Source organism: Cryptomeria japonica, chromosome 9, assembly GCF_030272615.1.
Source record: "Cryptomeria japonica chromosome 9, Sugi_1.0, whole genome shotgun sequence".
Classification (NCBI taxonomy): domain Eukaryota; kingdom Viridiplantae; phylum Streptophyta; class Pinopsida; order Cupressales; family Cupressaceae; genus Cryptomeria; species Cryptomeria japonica.
This window is the reverse complement of record NC_081413.1, coordinates 749309455-749327250: the sequence shown is the minus strand read 5'-3', so window position 1 is coordinate 749327250 and position 17796 is coordinate 749309455. Positions and strand designations below refer to the sequence as shown.

Sequence of the window (17796 nt, the reverse complement as noted above, 5' to 3'; positions counted from 1 at the left end):
ACTGTTAAATGCCTCTTTCACTATTCTCGATTCAAATTCAGATATTAGACATGTGTTTTGTCTCAGTTTGTTCCTTGTCATCACTAGATCATCCTTATCTCCTATAATCTGACTTGGTGCATGATGTCTTCTGACATACTTGGCTAATACATGCTCGATAGGCTCTGTATGATCTTCTTCATCACTCGATAACTGAATATTCTCTTCATTTCCTTCTGCAGTTTTCTCGATAGGACTTGTCGGTTGAACATAGACAAATTCATCATAATCTTCTGGTTCTTTGGAATTCCCTTCATCATTTCTTTCTGCAAATTCATCAATTTTCACATTTGCACTTTCTACTATTTTGTTAGATGATTTGATTAGACATTTAAATGCTTTACTTCTAGAAGAATAACCAAGAAATGTTCCTTCTTCACTTTTCTGATCAAACTTGCCATTTCTATCATCCTTGTGTACATAGCACCTACTTCCAAAGATTTTAAAATAACTCACATTAGGTTTCTTGTCATACCAGATTTCATAAGGTGTCTTCAAAGTACCTTTCTTCAGTTGTACTCGGTTCAGGGTGTAAACTCCTGTGCTTATTGCTTCTCTCCAAAATGTTTGTGGCACTTTCTTTTCAATCATCAGGGTTCTGGCACAATCCACAATAGATTTGTTTCTTCTTTCAGCTATTCCATTTTGTTGTGGAGTTCTCGGTGCAGAGACTTGTCTTTTTATACCATGATCATTGCAAAATAAGTTGAACTCATCAGATGTGAACTCTCCTCCTCTATCTGATCTAAGACATTTCAGTTGTCTTCTTGTCTCATTTTCAACTCTTGCCTTGTACCATTTAAACATTTGAAAAGCTTCTGATTTTTCTTTTAAAAACATTACTGACATCATCCTTGAGTAATCATCCACAAATAATATGAAATATTTATCACCATAATAACTTTGAACTTTCATAGGACCACAAAGATCAGTGTGCACAAGATCTAAAATTCCCTTAGAAGTGTAAGACTTACTTGTAAAGCTTGATCTTGTCATTTTGCCCATCTGGCATCCTCGGCACATAGAATTCTCAGGTTTTTCAAGACTCGGTAGACCTCTTACTCGGTGCTTCTTGCTTATTTTGATCAGATTATCAAAATTTACATGACAAAACCTTTTATGCCATAACCAGGTATCATCTATCTTTGCATATAGACACTTATTCCGAGTTGAGTCAAGGTGAAATGTGTTACCTTTTTTTTGTGTCCCGGTAGCAGCCAACTTTCCATTCTTGTCATGAACTTTGACAATTCCTTTCTGAAATTCTATTCGGTATCCTGTATTGTTTAGCTGTGCTACACTCAACAAATTGTATTTCAAACCTTCAACCCAATAAACATCATTGCATATTGCATTATCAAGAAGTGTTATAGATCCTTTACCTTTTACCGGACATGGTGCATCATTACCAAATCTTACATAGCCTCCATCATAGTCTTCTAACATAACAAACTTGTGTTTATCACCTGTCATGTGATGTGAGCATCCACTATCTATGATCCAAGAATCATTAGTATTTATGTGAGATATAAGGGCTTTTTCTTCATACCTTTCTTCATCTGATCCATCTTTGATAGCCACATAAACTACTTCCTCTGTATCAATTTCATCTGATTTATCATCATTGGATTCCTCATCGGCTATTAAGCATGTGTTTCTATCTCTTCTTCTAAAGTCTCGGTGTCCTCTGTAATGATTATCTTTCTGTCTATCATCTCGGTAATCTCTCTTTTTAGTAGAATCTTTGTCAGGATAGTTAGAAGCCATATGTCCTATCTTATCACAATTGAAACATTTCAAAGGTAGTTTTCCTTTATACTTACCTTTGCCTCTCGGTAACCTTCTGGCTAATAGTGCTTCAAACTCTTCTTACTTTCTGATTTCCTCATACAGTTTGTGTACTTCCTCCATGTTCTTGTGAAATCTTTCACTTGCTCCACTGTGATCTCCTTCAGAGTACTTATACTTTCTTTCATTGTAATCATTAGATTCATCAAGATGAAAAGAACTAAATGCAGATTCAACTTTATTTACCGATGACCCACTGTTATCAAAGTTACTTAACTCAAATGCATGTAGCTTACCAATAGTAGCATCTAAAGAAACTGGCATATTAGGTACATACCTCAATTCATTGATTGCAGAGACTCGGATTGCATAAGCTGATAGAAGGGTTCTTAACAACTTACTTGTTATATCCTTTTCTTCAATAGTTCCACCTGCTCCTTTGATTTGATTGACAATCTCCTTTAGTCTTGTATTGTACTGGGTTATGTTCTCACCTTCATTCATCCTCATAGATTCAAGTTGTCCTCTTAGACTATCCACTTTTGCTCTTTGAACATGTTCATCTCCACCATACACAAATATGAGCTTGTCCCACATAGCCTTTGCATCATTGCAGCCTTCTAGATCATTAAACTCTAAATCGGTCAATGCAGATGTTATTTCAATCATTGCTTGAATATGTTTTTGCTTTGCCTTTATCTCTTCCATTGTCAATGGATAGGTGCTCGGTGTAATGAAATCATTCTCCAGGTAATATACAACATATTCTCCAACTCTTGATAGGTGCAACTTCATCCTTTTCTGCCATGTAGAGAAACTTGACTTGTTCAGCTTCGGTGCATCCCTCTTATACATCTTTGGATCTTTGCCTCAAGTACCTTAAAACTTTTCTTCTGGAGTCCAAAGCTCTGATACCAATTGATAGTTCTGATACTTAAAAATAAGTACAGATGCCAAGCTAATAAGATGAGAGGGGGGGCGGGGGAGCGGGTGAATCATACAAACTTAATCTTCCATAAAAACATCAGATTCAACCTCAGTAACATATGCTTCAGTAATATAACCAAAACCGCTAAACATGCAAACTCAAAAGCATATAAACATCATAATACTCATAACACCAGATTTAACGTGGAAACCCAAATAGGGAAAACCCATTGTGGGATTTCGGACCCACTAAGAAATATACTCTTCTAGAGTATGCTCGGTTAAAAGCAAATCTTGTTAAAGATTACAAACACATTGCTAGATGTGACCCGGTTAAGGGATTTCCCTCAGATCTGCTAGGATCTTCACCTTGTTAGAAGTGACCTTGTTAAAGGATTTCAAACACTCAATCAGAATGTCACCTTGCTAGAGGGTTTTACAAATAAGACTATTAAGTCCACTCTGTTAAGAGATTTTCTGTCACTTCACAAAATAACAGTAATAAAAATCTATCTACAACTTCACATCTAAAATGCTAAAGCAGATTCTTATTTGCTCAATACAATTTAGGACTTATCTTGTCCATCTACAGGGCTCTATACGTTGTTATTCAAACAGGTCTTCAAGCTTCTATGCTCGGTAATCACTATATAGCATCCCTGTGCATACATTGTTTATCAACAATTCCCTATTTATAAACAATTCGCCAACCGCTTAATCTCCTTGATCACATTTCCCATGATCAATCATAGCCATCAGATCTTCAAACTTTGACCAGGTTCAATGTATCCTTCGATCTGAAAACATTTTACCCCGCCTTGGAATTTGCATATATTTCTTGGAACTTGTGCTAGGGTATTGCGGTTCAATCTAAGTTGTAGATCTTCCTGTCGATTTTCCTTTGCCATAGATTCTTTAACAAACTTCATTCACGACATACCAATCATTTAATCATAGCCAGCTCATCAACTTCCTTCATTAAATAATGCATGTAATCATTTAATGCATTCTGTTATTACTCGGTTGCAACTCAGTAAATACTAAACTTCACTTGATAGACATTCTGCCTTCATTAACCGATAGCGATAACCTTAGAGTTTATCGACTAGGTTCCTTAGGGTTTACCGACTAGGTTCTTTGCTCGGTAACATAGTATAGTATTAACCTTACAATTAATAGCATATGTATGATATCAAAACAATCTAAACATCATGATCTCATCATTGTCTAACTCGGTAATAGTTGCCCATTGAATAACTTATTCCTCCCCTTATTCATCATATTCTTTATGTGTCTTTTACCAACATCTTTATACTCATCAAATCATACTTCTCAAGATATGGCAACATCATACTGAATTAGAAAATCAATTTCTTGACATCAATAACAAAATAATAATATTAAGAAAGTAAAATATCCTTAATCAGTTATATCCATAATCATCAACAACCTTCTCAATATCCTTATTGAAATGCCAACAATCTCTCCTTGCTTGTTATAATGCCAACAGTGCACAACATTGTGCTTAGCCCTGATGCTAAGTTGGTGAAGTAAAAGTTTCGAAAGATGAATCCTAAGGTGGCTTTATTAGTCAAGGCTAATATGGAGAAGCTCCTAAAAGCTGGCTTTATTCACCCCATTGACTATTCACCTTGGATCTTGAACATTGTCCCAGTAAACAAACCCGATGGCTGCATCTGTATTTGCATTGATTTTTGGGATGTGAACAAAGCCTCCTTCAAGGATGACTTTCCTCTCCCGATTATCAATATGATTGTGGATTCAATTGTGGGGTATGCTTTACTCTCATTCATGGATGACTTCTCGGGTTACAACCAAATCCGTATTAACCCAGAAGATCAATATAAAACCGCTTTCACAATCCCTTGGGGAACCTTTTGCTATATCGACATGCCATTTGGATTGAAGAACGCAAGAGCGACCTATCAATGAGCGAGGACCTTGATATTCCATGATTTCATCCATAAGGTCTTAGAAGACTATGTAAATGATATCTTGGTAAAATCCTTAACGCGAGAAATGCATATTGAAAATCTTCATTTGGTCTTTGACTTCGGTTGTATAAAACGAGACTGAATCCTCTTAAGTGTGTCTTCGGTGTTGACGCCGAGAAGGTCCTAGGATTCATTGTCTCTCATCAAGGAACTGAAATAGATACGACTAAGATCAATTCTATTGTGAACATGCCTCCACCTATGAATATCTCTCAACTTCGTATCTTGGAGGAGAAGATTCAGGCCATTCGTCGATTTGTGGCGCAATTGGCTGATCGTACCCTCCCTTTTACATGATTGCTAAAGAAAGATACCCATTTTAAATGGAATGAGGAGTGTCAAAAGCCATTTGATTCCATCAAGGATTACTTAGCTAATCCCCCTATCCTAATGTTGGCTATGTCTGATAGACCTTTCTTCCTGTATATTTCAACCTCATCTCACGCTTTCGCGATATTATTGGCCCAACGCGATGATGAAAGGTGGGAAAGAGTAATCTATTACATCAGCCGCACTTTCATAGGATACGAAACCCGATATTCTGTCATGGAAAAATAGTGCTTAGCTCTCGTCTTCGCGACTCAAAAGCTGGGACACTACACCCTCCATGTAGAAACACGAGTCATTGCTAAAAATGATGTCCTCAAGCACCTCTTTGCAATTGGCCAAGTGGGTGATGCTGCTCTCTAAATTTGACCTACATTTCATAACTCATAAGTCAATCAAAGGGCAAGTCATTGCCGATCAGTTGGCTGACGCTCCCTTAGACAAGTCTTTTCCCACCTTAGACCTCTTCCCCAACGAGGTTGTTCTGATCATTGACCAAGACTCCCTGTGGGACATGTATTTTGACGGATCAAGGTGTCAAAATAGCTTAGGCGCAGGTGTGGTTTTCATCTCACCCAAAGGAAAACCAATTCCTCTTTCTTTTCGTTTAGAATTCCACTGTACCAATAACATCGTTGAGTACGAGGCCTTGAGCAGGACTCTGTGCCGCGATTGCCATGACGAGTGCCTATTGTGTTAAGTAGTTGAAGTTGTCTTAGCATAAAGATTTAGTATTGACCATACTAAAGAAATTCGCTACTTACATGATCCATAGTATCTCACGAAGGGAAAATCATCATGCGGATGCAATGGCAGGCGCTGCTTCCCTTGTAGGCCTTGATTTTGGTCAGGACGAATACCGTTTTGTAGTACAAGTCCTTCGCTCTCCAATCGTATCTGATCAAACTCAATTCGATGATCTTATGTGTACCCATGTCGATTCAAGAGAATGGTTCACACACATTTTCAATTATTTAAAAACCAGAAGTTTTCCTAATGACGCCAACAAAAGTTCGCGCATGCGAATTCGAAAGCTGGCCAACCATTACATTCTCCTATCTAACATGCTTTATAGGAGATCATACAACAATCTTCTTTTGCGATGTCTAACAAAAGCTGAGATCCCCGTTGCCCTTCAGGAAGCCCATTCAATCTCTAGAGGTGGGCATTTTGGAGGAAAGTCTTAGGTACACAAACTGATCCATATGGGGTACTATTGGCAAATGATGGAACAAGATTCTTTTGCTTTTGTCAAAAAGTGTCCTCAATATCAACAACATAGCAACCTGATTTGAGCCCTTGCGCAGAAACTCCGTAGTCAAGTCTCTCCATGGCCTTTCCAGACTTGGGGATCGGACATCATTGGCAAGATATCTCCCCCTTCGTCTAAAGGTCACATCTTCATTATTACCGCTACAGATTAATTACTTCACGAAGTGGGTCAAGGCAGTCCTGCTTAGATCGACTACCGCTGATATGATTTGTGGCTTCATCATGGATAACATAATTTCTTGCTTTACTTGCCTGCTACCCTTGTTTCTGATAATGGTACACCTTTTAAGAACAAGAAGGTTAAGCAGTTTCTTGAAAATTTTCACATTCAAAACTGTTTTTCTACACCTTACTACCCACAATCTAACGGTCAAGCAAAATCATCGAACAAAACCATTGAACAAATCTTACGCAAGACCGTCACTAAACATGGCAAAGATTGGCATTTGCAATTAATTTGCGCATTATGGGCCTATCGCATGAGTGTTCGTACGACTACAAGAACGACCCCCTACAACCTCGTGTATGGTGTTGATGTTATTGTGCCTCTTGAATTGGAGATTCCCTCTTTGTGGGTCTCCTTAAAAGGGGTTATTGATGATGATTCTTATCGCACTCTTCGTTTAAATAATCTTGAATTGTTGGATGAGCGCCACTTAATGGCCCTTCAACATCTTCAAGCTTATCAAAAGTCTCTATCCAAATAATATAACCAAAGTGTGCTACCTCAGACCTTTAAGAAAGGTGACCTAGTTCTTTATGAGAACCAGAGAAATGTTAATGCGACGCTTGACCAAAGAGGGAAATTTAGCCTAAAATGGTCAGGTATGTACTTCCTCACCTCTGTTTATGGTTCTGGTGCCTATGGTTTATCCTCCATAGATGACACCTACGTAGATACTATGCATAGAAGATGTGTAGTATGTGTCTTATGTGTGATACCTAGATACTATGCATAGAAGATGCGTAGTATGTGTCTTATGCATGATACCTAGATGCCTATGGGGGAGGGGGTCACGTCCTGACACATATCCTTCATCGACATGACATTCATCTTTGTGTTATGAAGTGATTATGCATTGTTACATCCGTGTGTGTGTGCATGTACATGTGTCATATATATAAATCATCATGCATGTGGACATATGTAAATTAAATCAAGATAAGCATCTAACTCTAAATCATCCATCACATGAACATACAAAATAACAATAACATCCATCAATGAGAACACAAGATATAACTACAATGTCAAATCATATATATGTGTGTGTGTGTCAATGTATCACATCACTACAAAAACACGTGATGTTGTCATATGTGTCTCTGATAGACATGAATACATTCATGTATATATATACCAAAAAATGTTGTACATGGAATGAATAAAAAATGTGTCATGACTGCCCTGGTGGGCAAGTCCCTGAGGTCGCTAGCGCTAGAGCATCCTGGTTTTAGCGAGGAGGTTAGTCTCCTGCCGTGTCATCAACTCCTCTCTTGTCTCCATCTCTCGCTGGCGCGATGCCTTAAGATCTCCCATCAACTGGCACTCAGGGGTGGTCTAAGTGACCTGTGGTGCTTTGTTGTGCAACGTCCACTTGTCGTCGGAGGTCATCTACCTGGCTCTGTAGAGTGTCACGTGCCCTCTCGGCACTCTCAGCTCGCGTCTTTGCTTGGTCTCTCTCTTCGAGGATAGTGCGGACCTCCTGCAAGGCCTGATCCCATTGCCCCATCAGAGTGGCTAACTGTGTCACTCCATGCACCAGCTCCACTCGACCCTCCTCATACACTGTCTGTAGTCGTGCTACAGGCTCGAACATCTGCACTTGTCTCCCTGCTGACTGGAGGGGCCGATAGGTGTCCAACAAAGGACCTCAACTGAAACTACAAGTACGTACCAGGATCGCTCCTCTGCCAGTTTGGATCCCGTAGAGGCACCCTGCTGGAGGATCCCTCCGCAAACACCGCTGTTGTTGGTCGTGTTCGTGGCGCGGGTGGTGGTGCAACTGGCGACGATGGAAGAACCCTAGCCGTCGGTACAGCTTGGTCTGGACTCAGACTCCTCGTCCACTGTCTTTGTTGTGGTCTCTCGCCCTCATCGCTCGTGGAGGCCTGATTGTCACTGTCTCCCCCTAGACCTCCAACATCTCCTCCCTTTGCATTTGGCAGAAAGATCGGCACTGGACCTACTCTGCCCCACTAGCCTACAAACCCCGGTGTGACTTCGACATTGCCTACGTCAAGTTGTGGTGTGATGTCGTCATTGTCACTCCCCTGCGGACTATCATGTACATCTCCGAGGGTGGGATGGGGCAGGTCATGTGGTCGCAATGCACTCTTGGCTGATCTTGTGTAGGTCGGAGTAGCAGGTAGAATAGTCTACGCCTGCCTGAACTATTGCATGCATCGCCGCCAATACTACGACATCATCACATGGTCCTGGCGGTCGAGTAGGAAACAATCTCTCTGCATCCGCAGGAGCTGTGTTTGGCTTGTGGCTCAGACCCCTGTGTCTCGATACGACTACCAGATCATGTCTCCGATCCTGAGCTGGTCGAAGGTGACCCTCCAATAGGTGAGGTTTCTCATCCTCCATCCTTCGTGTCGTAGTGGATACGCATGTGCACGTGGCATGTCTAAGGGCATCGACACCGGGAATCCAACTGGTCGCGTGCAAGTGATGTGCTTGAAGGCCCAGACCTATAGGAGATGCACGTTGTGAGGCTATGGTACTCGTGGTGCACGTACCGAGAGAGCTCATAATATAAATGGGCCAACATACTCCGACTCCATGCATGCACTGTCTTCCTCTCCATCTCCCGGATCAAGGGACAAAACCTTCAGCTAGCTCTGAACCATGGTCGTCTATCAACACTCAACGTGCAACAATCGCGATCATTTTGCATCGTACCAAGGGAATCGACACTCGTCCCTGGCCCAGTGCTCGCAGGTATATGTGTCCTGTGGCGTCTACCCTTCGCCCTAGGGCCCACTACTGTTATCTACCTAGCTCTGCTGCAGAAAGGATCGCTGGTGACACTTGCTCCCCCCGGATAGGAAGACGACGTTAATCAGTGTCATCATCATCTATCCTATGTGCAGTGGGAGCGACATGGTGTCTACGTCCTACCTCTCCATCAATGCTCATAGCATGGGGGCATGAAACTGAAACTCAGGCAACATATATGTCCACCATAAGCCCACTCTACAAAGGAGTCATCTATTGGCAGCCGATAACTCATCTGCGTGGATCCGCAACATCTTCAATTGGTGCCCTAACGTCTGCTCCCGCATCTCAGGCAATGTCTGCACGTAAACAATTCCACTTTTTCAACAGACGACTGCGCGCCCAGGAGACGACATCACGTCTTCTGGATGCCAGTGCTCTTTAAGGACGACAACGCGTCGTCCAGACGAGCGCGCCCATTTAAGACGCATTGCGCAGACCGGACAACAGCGCATCCCACAGACGCCTGCACAATTGTCCGACCAAAATACTCCAAAAAAACACTAAGAATACAAAACAAGGCATGTTTCAAGTCGTACCTGGTCGGGCTCACTGCCCTACTCGACCATGGCCTACAACTCCTCTATCTTGCTAGCCCTAAGCTCTCATCTACGTGGCATTTTCGCTCAAACTCTATGCAAATCCTAGTTAAAACGCCCATAATGAATAGTAACAATGACCCTTCTTGGGGTCCACTTTCAAGTATATAACCTAATTTTTGCCCGAGATGGCTTTTGCCCGTTTTTGGACTATTTTGGCTTGTTTTCCTTCCTGTTTTCCCCGCCTTATTGGGGACAAAACATGAGGGGGCATGTATTCACCTTCATCTAGTTTTTCTCTTCTATCCGTACTAACACTCCTTAAGCATTTCTCTCACCAAAGTAGCTTCCTATGTTTTTTGTGCTGGCAACTTTTCTAATCTTGCAGTATGGAATTCGTCATACCAAATATTGGGTTTCCTCGTGGATACTTGGGAGCGTTGCTCGTGATCGCCGACTCGACCTCTACAGAGTCTATAGTATCCTTTTTGGCTAAGTATTTATTGCATCTACTGCATTTATTGCACTGCATGAGCTTAATGAACATATCTTTCCAAACTTCTTTAGTGTGACTGATCCCTACAACCGATCAGTCCACTAAAGTGGGGGCAAAATGTAGTGTCCTAAAATGTGCCTAATGCATATATGACACTTATGCATGACGCCTAGTGCATTTATGACGATTCCATGATCAAAATCACATTATTTTGACATCATGGGCTCGAAAGACAAAGTGCCTCGAAATGACTTGAAAGCCCCTTTGGGCCTACTTTTGGATGAAACTTATGCTAACGTCTCGAAAAGCTGGCGGAATCTTGAATCTGGCAGAGAGTTGGACGTTGGTCGATGCATGTCATTTGGCTCGTGTTTTGTTGGAACGGCTCTCCGCGCCTCTTCCGAGTTTAAAAGCCCTTCCTAGCTCATTTTGAAGGGTTTCCAATTTGGGTTCTTGGCTCTTGGATTTTGGTTGCACTCTCACCGCTCTCTTGCTCTCTTCATGCTCTTGGATATACACTCTACCAATATCAAGCTACAACCATCTTGTGGTGGCTCTTACCAACAAACACTATCGCGGGCTTCGTCACGCTCGTATCTTCAACAAAGAGGGGTTTGGCTTTACACCTCGTCTTTTCTTTCATCCATTTTTATTACATGCAATGTGTCCTTTGTATTATTGATTGTACCTATCATCTAGGTGCATTCATTATTTCCAATATTTCAAATATCTAAATACATGCAATAGGGGTTTACTTCCATTAAGTGTAGCATAGTTTCTATTTGCATATTTCCAAGTTTCCAATTTATCTTTCCAATCTATCTATCTGGCTGTCCGTGGCGGTGGAAACACCTAAACGAGGGTCTAATTGAGGCAGGCCCCTACACAGCCCCAACAATTTTCCCCATCTCGGTGTGTGTAGGTGATGAACAGGTTTTGTGCGCAAGAAATCACTTACAGGCTTCTTTCTGGACTTTTCCTTGTCCGCGGGTCGTACAAACTATAGCGCGTCGCGCTGGTGTTTGCGCCGCGCGATGACGTCCTAAACTCGAGAGCTCCCTTGTTGGAAGATATAACTTGTTTTTAATATTGCATCAGTTTGTAAATTCGGTTTCTGTGTATTTACTGCTTCCGCATCATATTTTTGTTATTCATATTTTATAGCATAGTTAGTGTAGTTATTTGTTATCCCCTGGCTCATCTTAGCGCCTGTTTGAAGAGGTAGCGACAGACTGATTTGTCTTCCGCTCAGAGGGGGCAAATCTCCTCCCCAACAGTCTCATATGCAAACTACAATGTGGTGCATGTACCTAAGTAAACTTAAGTAAATTGCAATTATATCCAACATGAATAAATAATTACACCAACAACTACGAATGATCATTCTTGGAAGGAGTTCATATTGCCAAACCTTGGTTGAAATATTGGTGTTCCTAACACTGCTTTTAGCAATTATAAGTCATTTTGGGATATTGTTGGCTTTCTCTGCACCTTCCTATGATGCCTACTTTAAATTTGCAGTGGCATTTATAGTCACCTTTGTTGATTTGGCAACACAAATTTCACAATATTCGGTGTGCCATTGTTGAGCCTAATCTTACCCAATTTGCTTGGTGTATTTTTTTTCAAAGGCTTGCGTGTGGGTTCTTGTCTTCGACATATGAGCATCTAAGACCTTCATTGCTCGTTCTATGAACAAACAAAGCCCTTCAAGCATCTTTTCTAGTTTTGTCCTTGTGCCCAACAACTTAAAAGTTCAACTAGAGCCTTTCTCTTAGCATATGTCTCTCTTGGGGGATTGGCTTTGCATCCTTTTTAAGTATACCCAAAATTAACATGCTTTCAATGTGGAGATTTTGTTTTCCTTGAGGAAAGATAGGAATTCTACAATTTATATATATAAAGCTTCCATTTGCTCTAATTTATGTTACAAACTCCAATTTAAGCCAATAAAGTGGTGTTGGAGGTGACTCAACTTTAGGAGCTCTAAGATCATTAGAGCAATGTCGTGTGTATTGTTGCCACATTGCCCCCAAACAATTCTACCTCACACAATTGTTATTTGCATCGCAACTAGCAAAGATACTAAGTCTCAACATACTACTCTCGGTCCCCCATGTTGTAGGCTCCTCATCACCACTCTACCAATAGGAGTAGTTTTGCTAGATGTTGCTTTGCCTCATCTCCTCCTAGAGGTGTTGCCTCTAGGTGGCCTTCGAGCATGTAGGGTTGTCAATTGGTGGTGGTGGTGGTAATGGTTAGCCAACACCAGAGTCTTCAAAGTGGTTTCCTGAACTAACCCTGGATATTTCTTTAGCATGAAATGAAGACATAGATTAGAATGTGAGAGGATAAAACTGATGAGGGGTGTTGCATCATTGGCATCACCTCAACCCAATTGATGTATGGAGTAAATTGAATAACTAGGAACCCCTGCCTCCCATTACTGTTGCTCTCGCCATTGAGTGACTTTTCTTCTTCTTGTTAGTTTTTCAAACATTGCTCCTGTAACTTTGAGGTTTATATATAATTAAAAAATTTGACTAGAGAAAAATAACCTCTACCAAAATCTCTATGCCCACTAATTACTAAAGCCTAATCCTTTTAATATATGAATAACCTTTAAACACTATATACTACTTAAATTTCAAAATCCTTAAAATCCACAAACCAAATCATCTCCGATGGAAGAAAAACTCTTTAATTTTTAAATCTAGAAAATGAAAAACGAATGCACAAAAAATGCCAAAATATCTTTTCAGCTTCGTGACCTTTCGACCCCCAGATCAGATTTGCTCCCGGGATTCATAGTATTTTAACCTAAAAGTCAAAATAAAAAAAACATTTTAACCTAAAAGCTAGCCGCGTTGACCGCCGCCGGTAGGTACGAAACGCATGACTGTACTACCCAGCTTCCACGTTAGCCCTAGGCGTGGCGTACATCTTCCATACTACCGGTTACCGTACGAACCCATGAACCAGGGCCGGGCTACCGTAACGCCACATGTTATCCCTTATCCACTTGTCTCCCGCAATCTAAAGGTAAAAATAAAATATGAATGTGGTAGAAGTGGCGGGCCCCTGCAAATTTCATGCTCCTATTTTCCATGAACAAAGGAAAGAAGCAAAAATAAAATTAGGTTAGGGAGCCTTTTTCTCATTGCGCTGCGAAGGTGTGATTTCCCTGTATTGTTTGCTTGAGCTGGTATGGGAGGTTTTTCAGACGGGCGGTTTTCGGTGATTAGTGGTTTCTCTGATCAGAGGCTTGCTTTCTGGTGAGTCCTGCGTTTTGTTGCCTTCTTTTTGTTTTCTTGCGCAGCGAGAGCATTTGCTGGTATCGTTGCCGTAATAATGGGTACACAGTTTTCAGCAATTTTGTGAAAGGTGGTTTTGAGGGTTTGGATATGTATGATGAAGTAGTTGGTGGTTTTTTAGAGCGGATTTGTAAGGGTTATTTTGGGGTTTTCTGGTATTGGATGGGATTTAATAGACCGGTTTTCTAAGAGCTGTTTTGGGTTTCTTTTTTGTTTTATTTGAGATTGATGATGATGAAAAGACTGTTTTGTGTGATGTTGTGTGCTGTTGTTATTGTTGTCGTCGGGGGTTCTAAGGAGAGGATTTGGCTCGATGGAGTTTACACATAGATTGGGTTTTTATCAAACTTATGACATCATCAACAAAAAAATTAAGAGAAAAAAGGCAACAGATCAGGGAAGAGAGAATAAGAAGAATCAGGCACTTGTTTTGCCAAAAAGGGAATCAGATCTGTCAGGTTGCGGTGTTAATTGAGGTGGATTCTGTTTTTAAGTCTGGAGATGGGGTTTAGTTGAATTGACTTCAAAGTCTGTGGATGGGGTTTCGTTGAATTCAGTTTGAGTACACAACCCTCAGGTGTTTTGGTGCCGAGTCGTCTTTGTATATGGAGATGTGCTGTATGGGGTCTATGTGAAAGAGATACTAAACATTTTTCTTGGAACTAGTGTAACATGTGTGGGTACAGGACGTTGTCATGAAAATTTTGATATAGCTATTTGCATTGTCCAAACACCTTTGATCTAGAGTGAATCCTCCTGTTTCATGTAGGAGCCTGTCTTGTTATTTCACATTGCCACCATCCTTGTTCAGAAGTAGTAGACACGTTTTGGCCATTGTCCCCAAACTTGACCTCTGTTTAATAGCCGGTCCCCACAATTTTGAACCAAGAACCCTCACATTTCATGTTCCTCAACGTCTTTGTTCTGTCGTTAATCTTCACACTTTCTGTCCCAGGTACGATAGATTAAGTCATTACGTTTTGATTGCATTTGTTCCATCGCAATTCAACACGTTTACACCAGCTTCGTTTCTTTCACACAGGATCTGCTTTGACAAATTTTCAGGGTTTATTGGGGGTTTGTTGAACAGAGAGATTCGAGTAGTGTAAATATGATAATGGTTAAGGTTTGTTTGGGGAGTGTGTGAAAATTACCGGTCATATCCAGCTTTTAGTGGTATCTTGTTAGATTCTGGCTCTAGTTGCTTATATCCCGAGTCAGTTTCTCTGGTGGTGTATCGACGGGCATCACCATAGGGTTAGATCTCCTGTGAAAGTTGTTACATTTTTTGAAGTTGCAAAGATGAGCCTCAGAACACCTCAACAGCCGGCAGCAGACATCCGTCTGCCTGCAGACATAGATTGGGAAATGCTTGATAAATCAAAATTCTTCATTCTTGGGGCAGCTCTGTTCTCGGGAGTATCAGCGACACTCTATCCAGTTGTTGTTCTGAAGACCAGGCAGCAGGTTTCATTGACACATCAGTCTTGTATGAGTGTTGGGGTGAACATTTTGCGCCATGAGGGTTTTACAGGCATGTACAGAGGCTTTGGAACTTCACTCATGGGGACAATACCAGCACGCGCTCTCTACATGAGTGCACTTGAGATCACAAAGAGCAATGTGGGCAACACTGCTGTTCGGCTAGGGCTTTCAGAACCTGTAGCAGCGGCTGTTGCAAATGCTGCCGCTGGCTTGAGCGCATCTATGGCTGCACAATTGGTTTGGACTCCTGTTGATGTAGTTAGCCAGAGGTTGATGGTACAAGGTGGGCAGGGCATGTCTCAAAGGTCTACAAATTACACTGGTGGGATTGATGCATTCAGAACTATTATTAAGACCGATGGATTGCGAGGGCTGTACAGGGGCTTTGGCATGTCAATTCTTACTTATGCACCATCCAATGCCCTCTGGTGGGCCTCGTACAGTATGACACAGCGGATGGTGTGGGCAGGCCTTGGTTATTGCAGAAAGAGAGAACAGAACAAAGAATCATTTGCCCCAAGTTCCAAAATGGTCATTGCTGTTCAAGGGTTGAGCGCTGCCATGGCTGGGGGCGTGTCTGCACTAATTACAACTCCTCTTGACACCATCAAAACAAGGCTGCAAGTTCTTGAAGGTAAGGAAAATTGTCGACCTACTATAAACCAGACTATCAAAACACTCTTGAAAGAGGGAGGATGGACAGCTTGTTACAGAGGCTTGGGCCCAAGATGGGCTACCATGTCAATGTCTGCCACCACCATGATTACAACTTATGAGTTTCTTAAGCGAATGTCAACTAAGCCACAAGAAGAGTCGAGTCAGAAAACAAATTAGAGTTTTCAGATGCATGGGAAATTTTACTAGAGACCTGATTAAAAGATAACATGCTAAAGAATACCAGGTCGATCAGAAATAGAATTGATCTCATGATCCAAAATTCTGGCTTATGCTTATAGAGCACTAGTGGGCAAATAAAATGAAGAGACTACCATGTATTAGTCTACTGTATATTGAGAAGGACAAATCTATAATGTGTAACACCTACATGTTTTAAAAGCAGGCTTTTTTTTATCTTGGTTGTTTCTAGTTGTAAATTCACAAAGCATTTTGTAATTATCTTTTATGACTTTATCATAGAAAGATATGTGCATATCTCTGAATTTCTGCTGTTGTGAATTGGTTGATAGGATATTAGGCATTTAAATCCTTATTAAAACAAGTTAGAAGTTGTCAGGCCAGGTTTAGCATTTTCTAGAAAATATGCCATCATGTAATGTATCTAGTCCAGCATTCTCACAAACCCTAGCGGCAAAAATATAATGAGATGATATTCGTTTCATTCTATATACTCTGTTTTGCTATGCCTACGTTATTTCCTTGTTTCTGATCGATGATTCTGAAGAAATTATTTTTCGATGCATTGGAATTTGCTGGATTTGTGATGATGCTAAGTCATTTGACTGGATTTCAAGAATCATTTCTTATTTTTCGCCAGAGTTGAAATCTACATTATGTATAGATAAGAGATCAAAATACTGAGGTGACATTCTGTTCATATGCATGTTTATAGACGAGTTGTGTTCATTTGATGTTGTGGATGTTTGGAAAAATGAAGAAGGATAAACAACCTCAAAAAGACAAAAACGGGATGGCTTCATTTAAGTTCCCGAATGTTTTGAAATATATATTTTTTTGGCCACAACAAAAACTTCTTAACTACAATTTAGAGTATATTTATTGAGAACACGACACAAGAAAAACCTGAATTACAATTTACTATGCTTAACTTCACTACATTGTTATGATATATGTTCCAATTTAGATGTCTTCACATAGCGCATAGCGATGCAAACTGCTTCTGTCGTGTGCACGGCAATGCCAAGGCTTCCGCAGTTTTCAAACCCTTGAGAGCGCCCTCTCACGTATGTATAATTTATGTTCTAAATACTTCCCTAGTAACATAACTAGATATAGCCTCCAAGAAAAGATTTCAAGTTCTATGTCAAATGCAAAATATATAACCAAGTTCCAAATGGGTGCACCATATCAAGGGGCAAGGTTTTCAATCTCCTTGATAACTGAGTAACATAATATTGTGAAATGAACGAAGCAAATCTACCACTATCGTAAAATTCATCAGTGTCTATTCTTCTTTGGTATTCAGGCTCAACTGGGTGTTTGCAAGAAGTTATGGTAGGGTTGATTGGTCTTCAGGTTCAGCTGAGCGTTTGCAGTATGGTAGCCTTGGTTTAGTCTTTCAGATGGAACTGGGCATTTTCAAACTTGTTTACTCACAAGTTGTTCTACATGTTTGGATAAGGTTCTAAGACCCATGCCGTCTCCTTACACGCATGTCATAATTTAGTAAAAATACAACCCAGCTAAAAAACTGAGACCTACGAAGCACACAATAATCCTATTAATGAAAGAAAAGTTAAAAAGAAACAAATAATAGATAAAATGTAAAATCCTCCTTGTACGCAGGTTTAGGAAGGCTACCACCTTCACAAGCTCAAAAATCTATAACAAAGAAGCTTGAAGCAGCAGCAATGCCACAAGAAAATACCGTAAGGGTTGCGTAATGTGG

General features: G+C 40.7%; 1 protein-coding gene across 1 annotated transcript; it reads left to right on the top strand.

The window, feature by feature from the left end:
• Positions 1 to 13502: 13502 nt before the first annotated feature.
• Positions 13503 to 16280, top strand: LOC131064651 (uncharacterized). Its single transcript, XM_057998874.2, has one exon. It carries the CDS (start codon positions 15027 to 15029, stop codon positions 16041 to 16043), a length of 1017 nt encoding a protein of 338 aa, XP_057854857.1. The 5' UTR covers positions 13503 to 15026; the 3' UTR covers positions 16044 to 16280.
• The last annotated feature ends 1516 nt before the right edge of the window (positions 16281 to 17796 follow it).

Coding starts and splice junctions, on each gene's coding strand:
- LOC131064651 (XM_057998874.2), top strand. CDS start 15,027: ATGAGCCTCAGAACACCTCAACAGCCGGCAGCAGACATCCGTCTGCCT.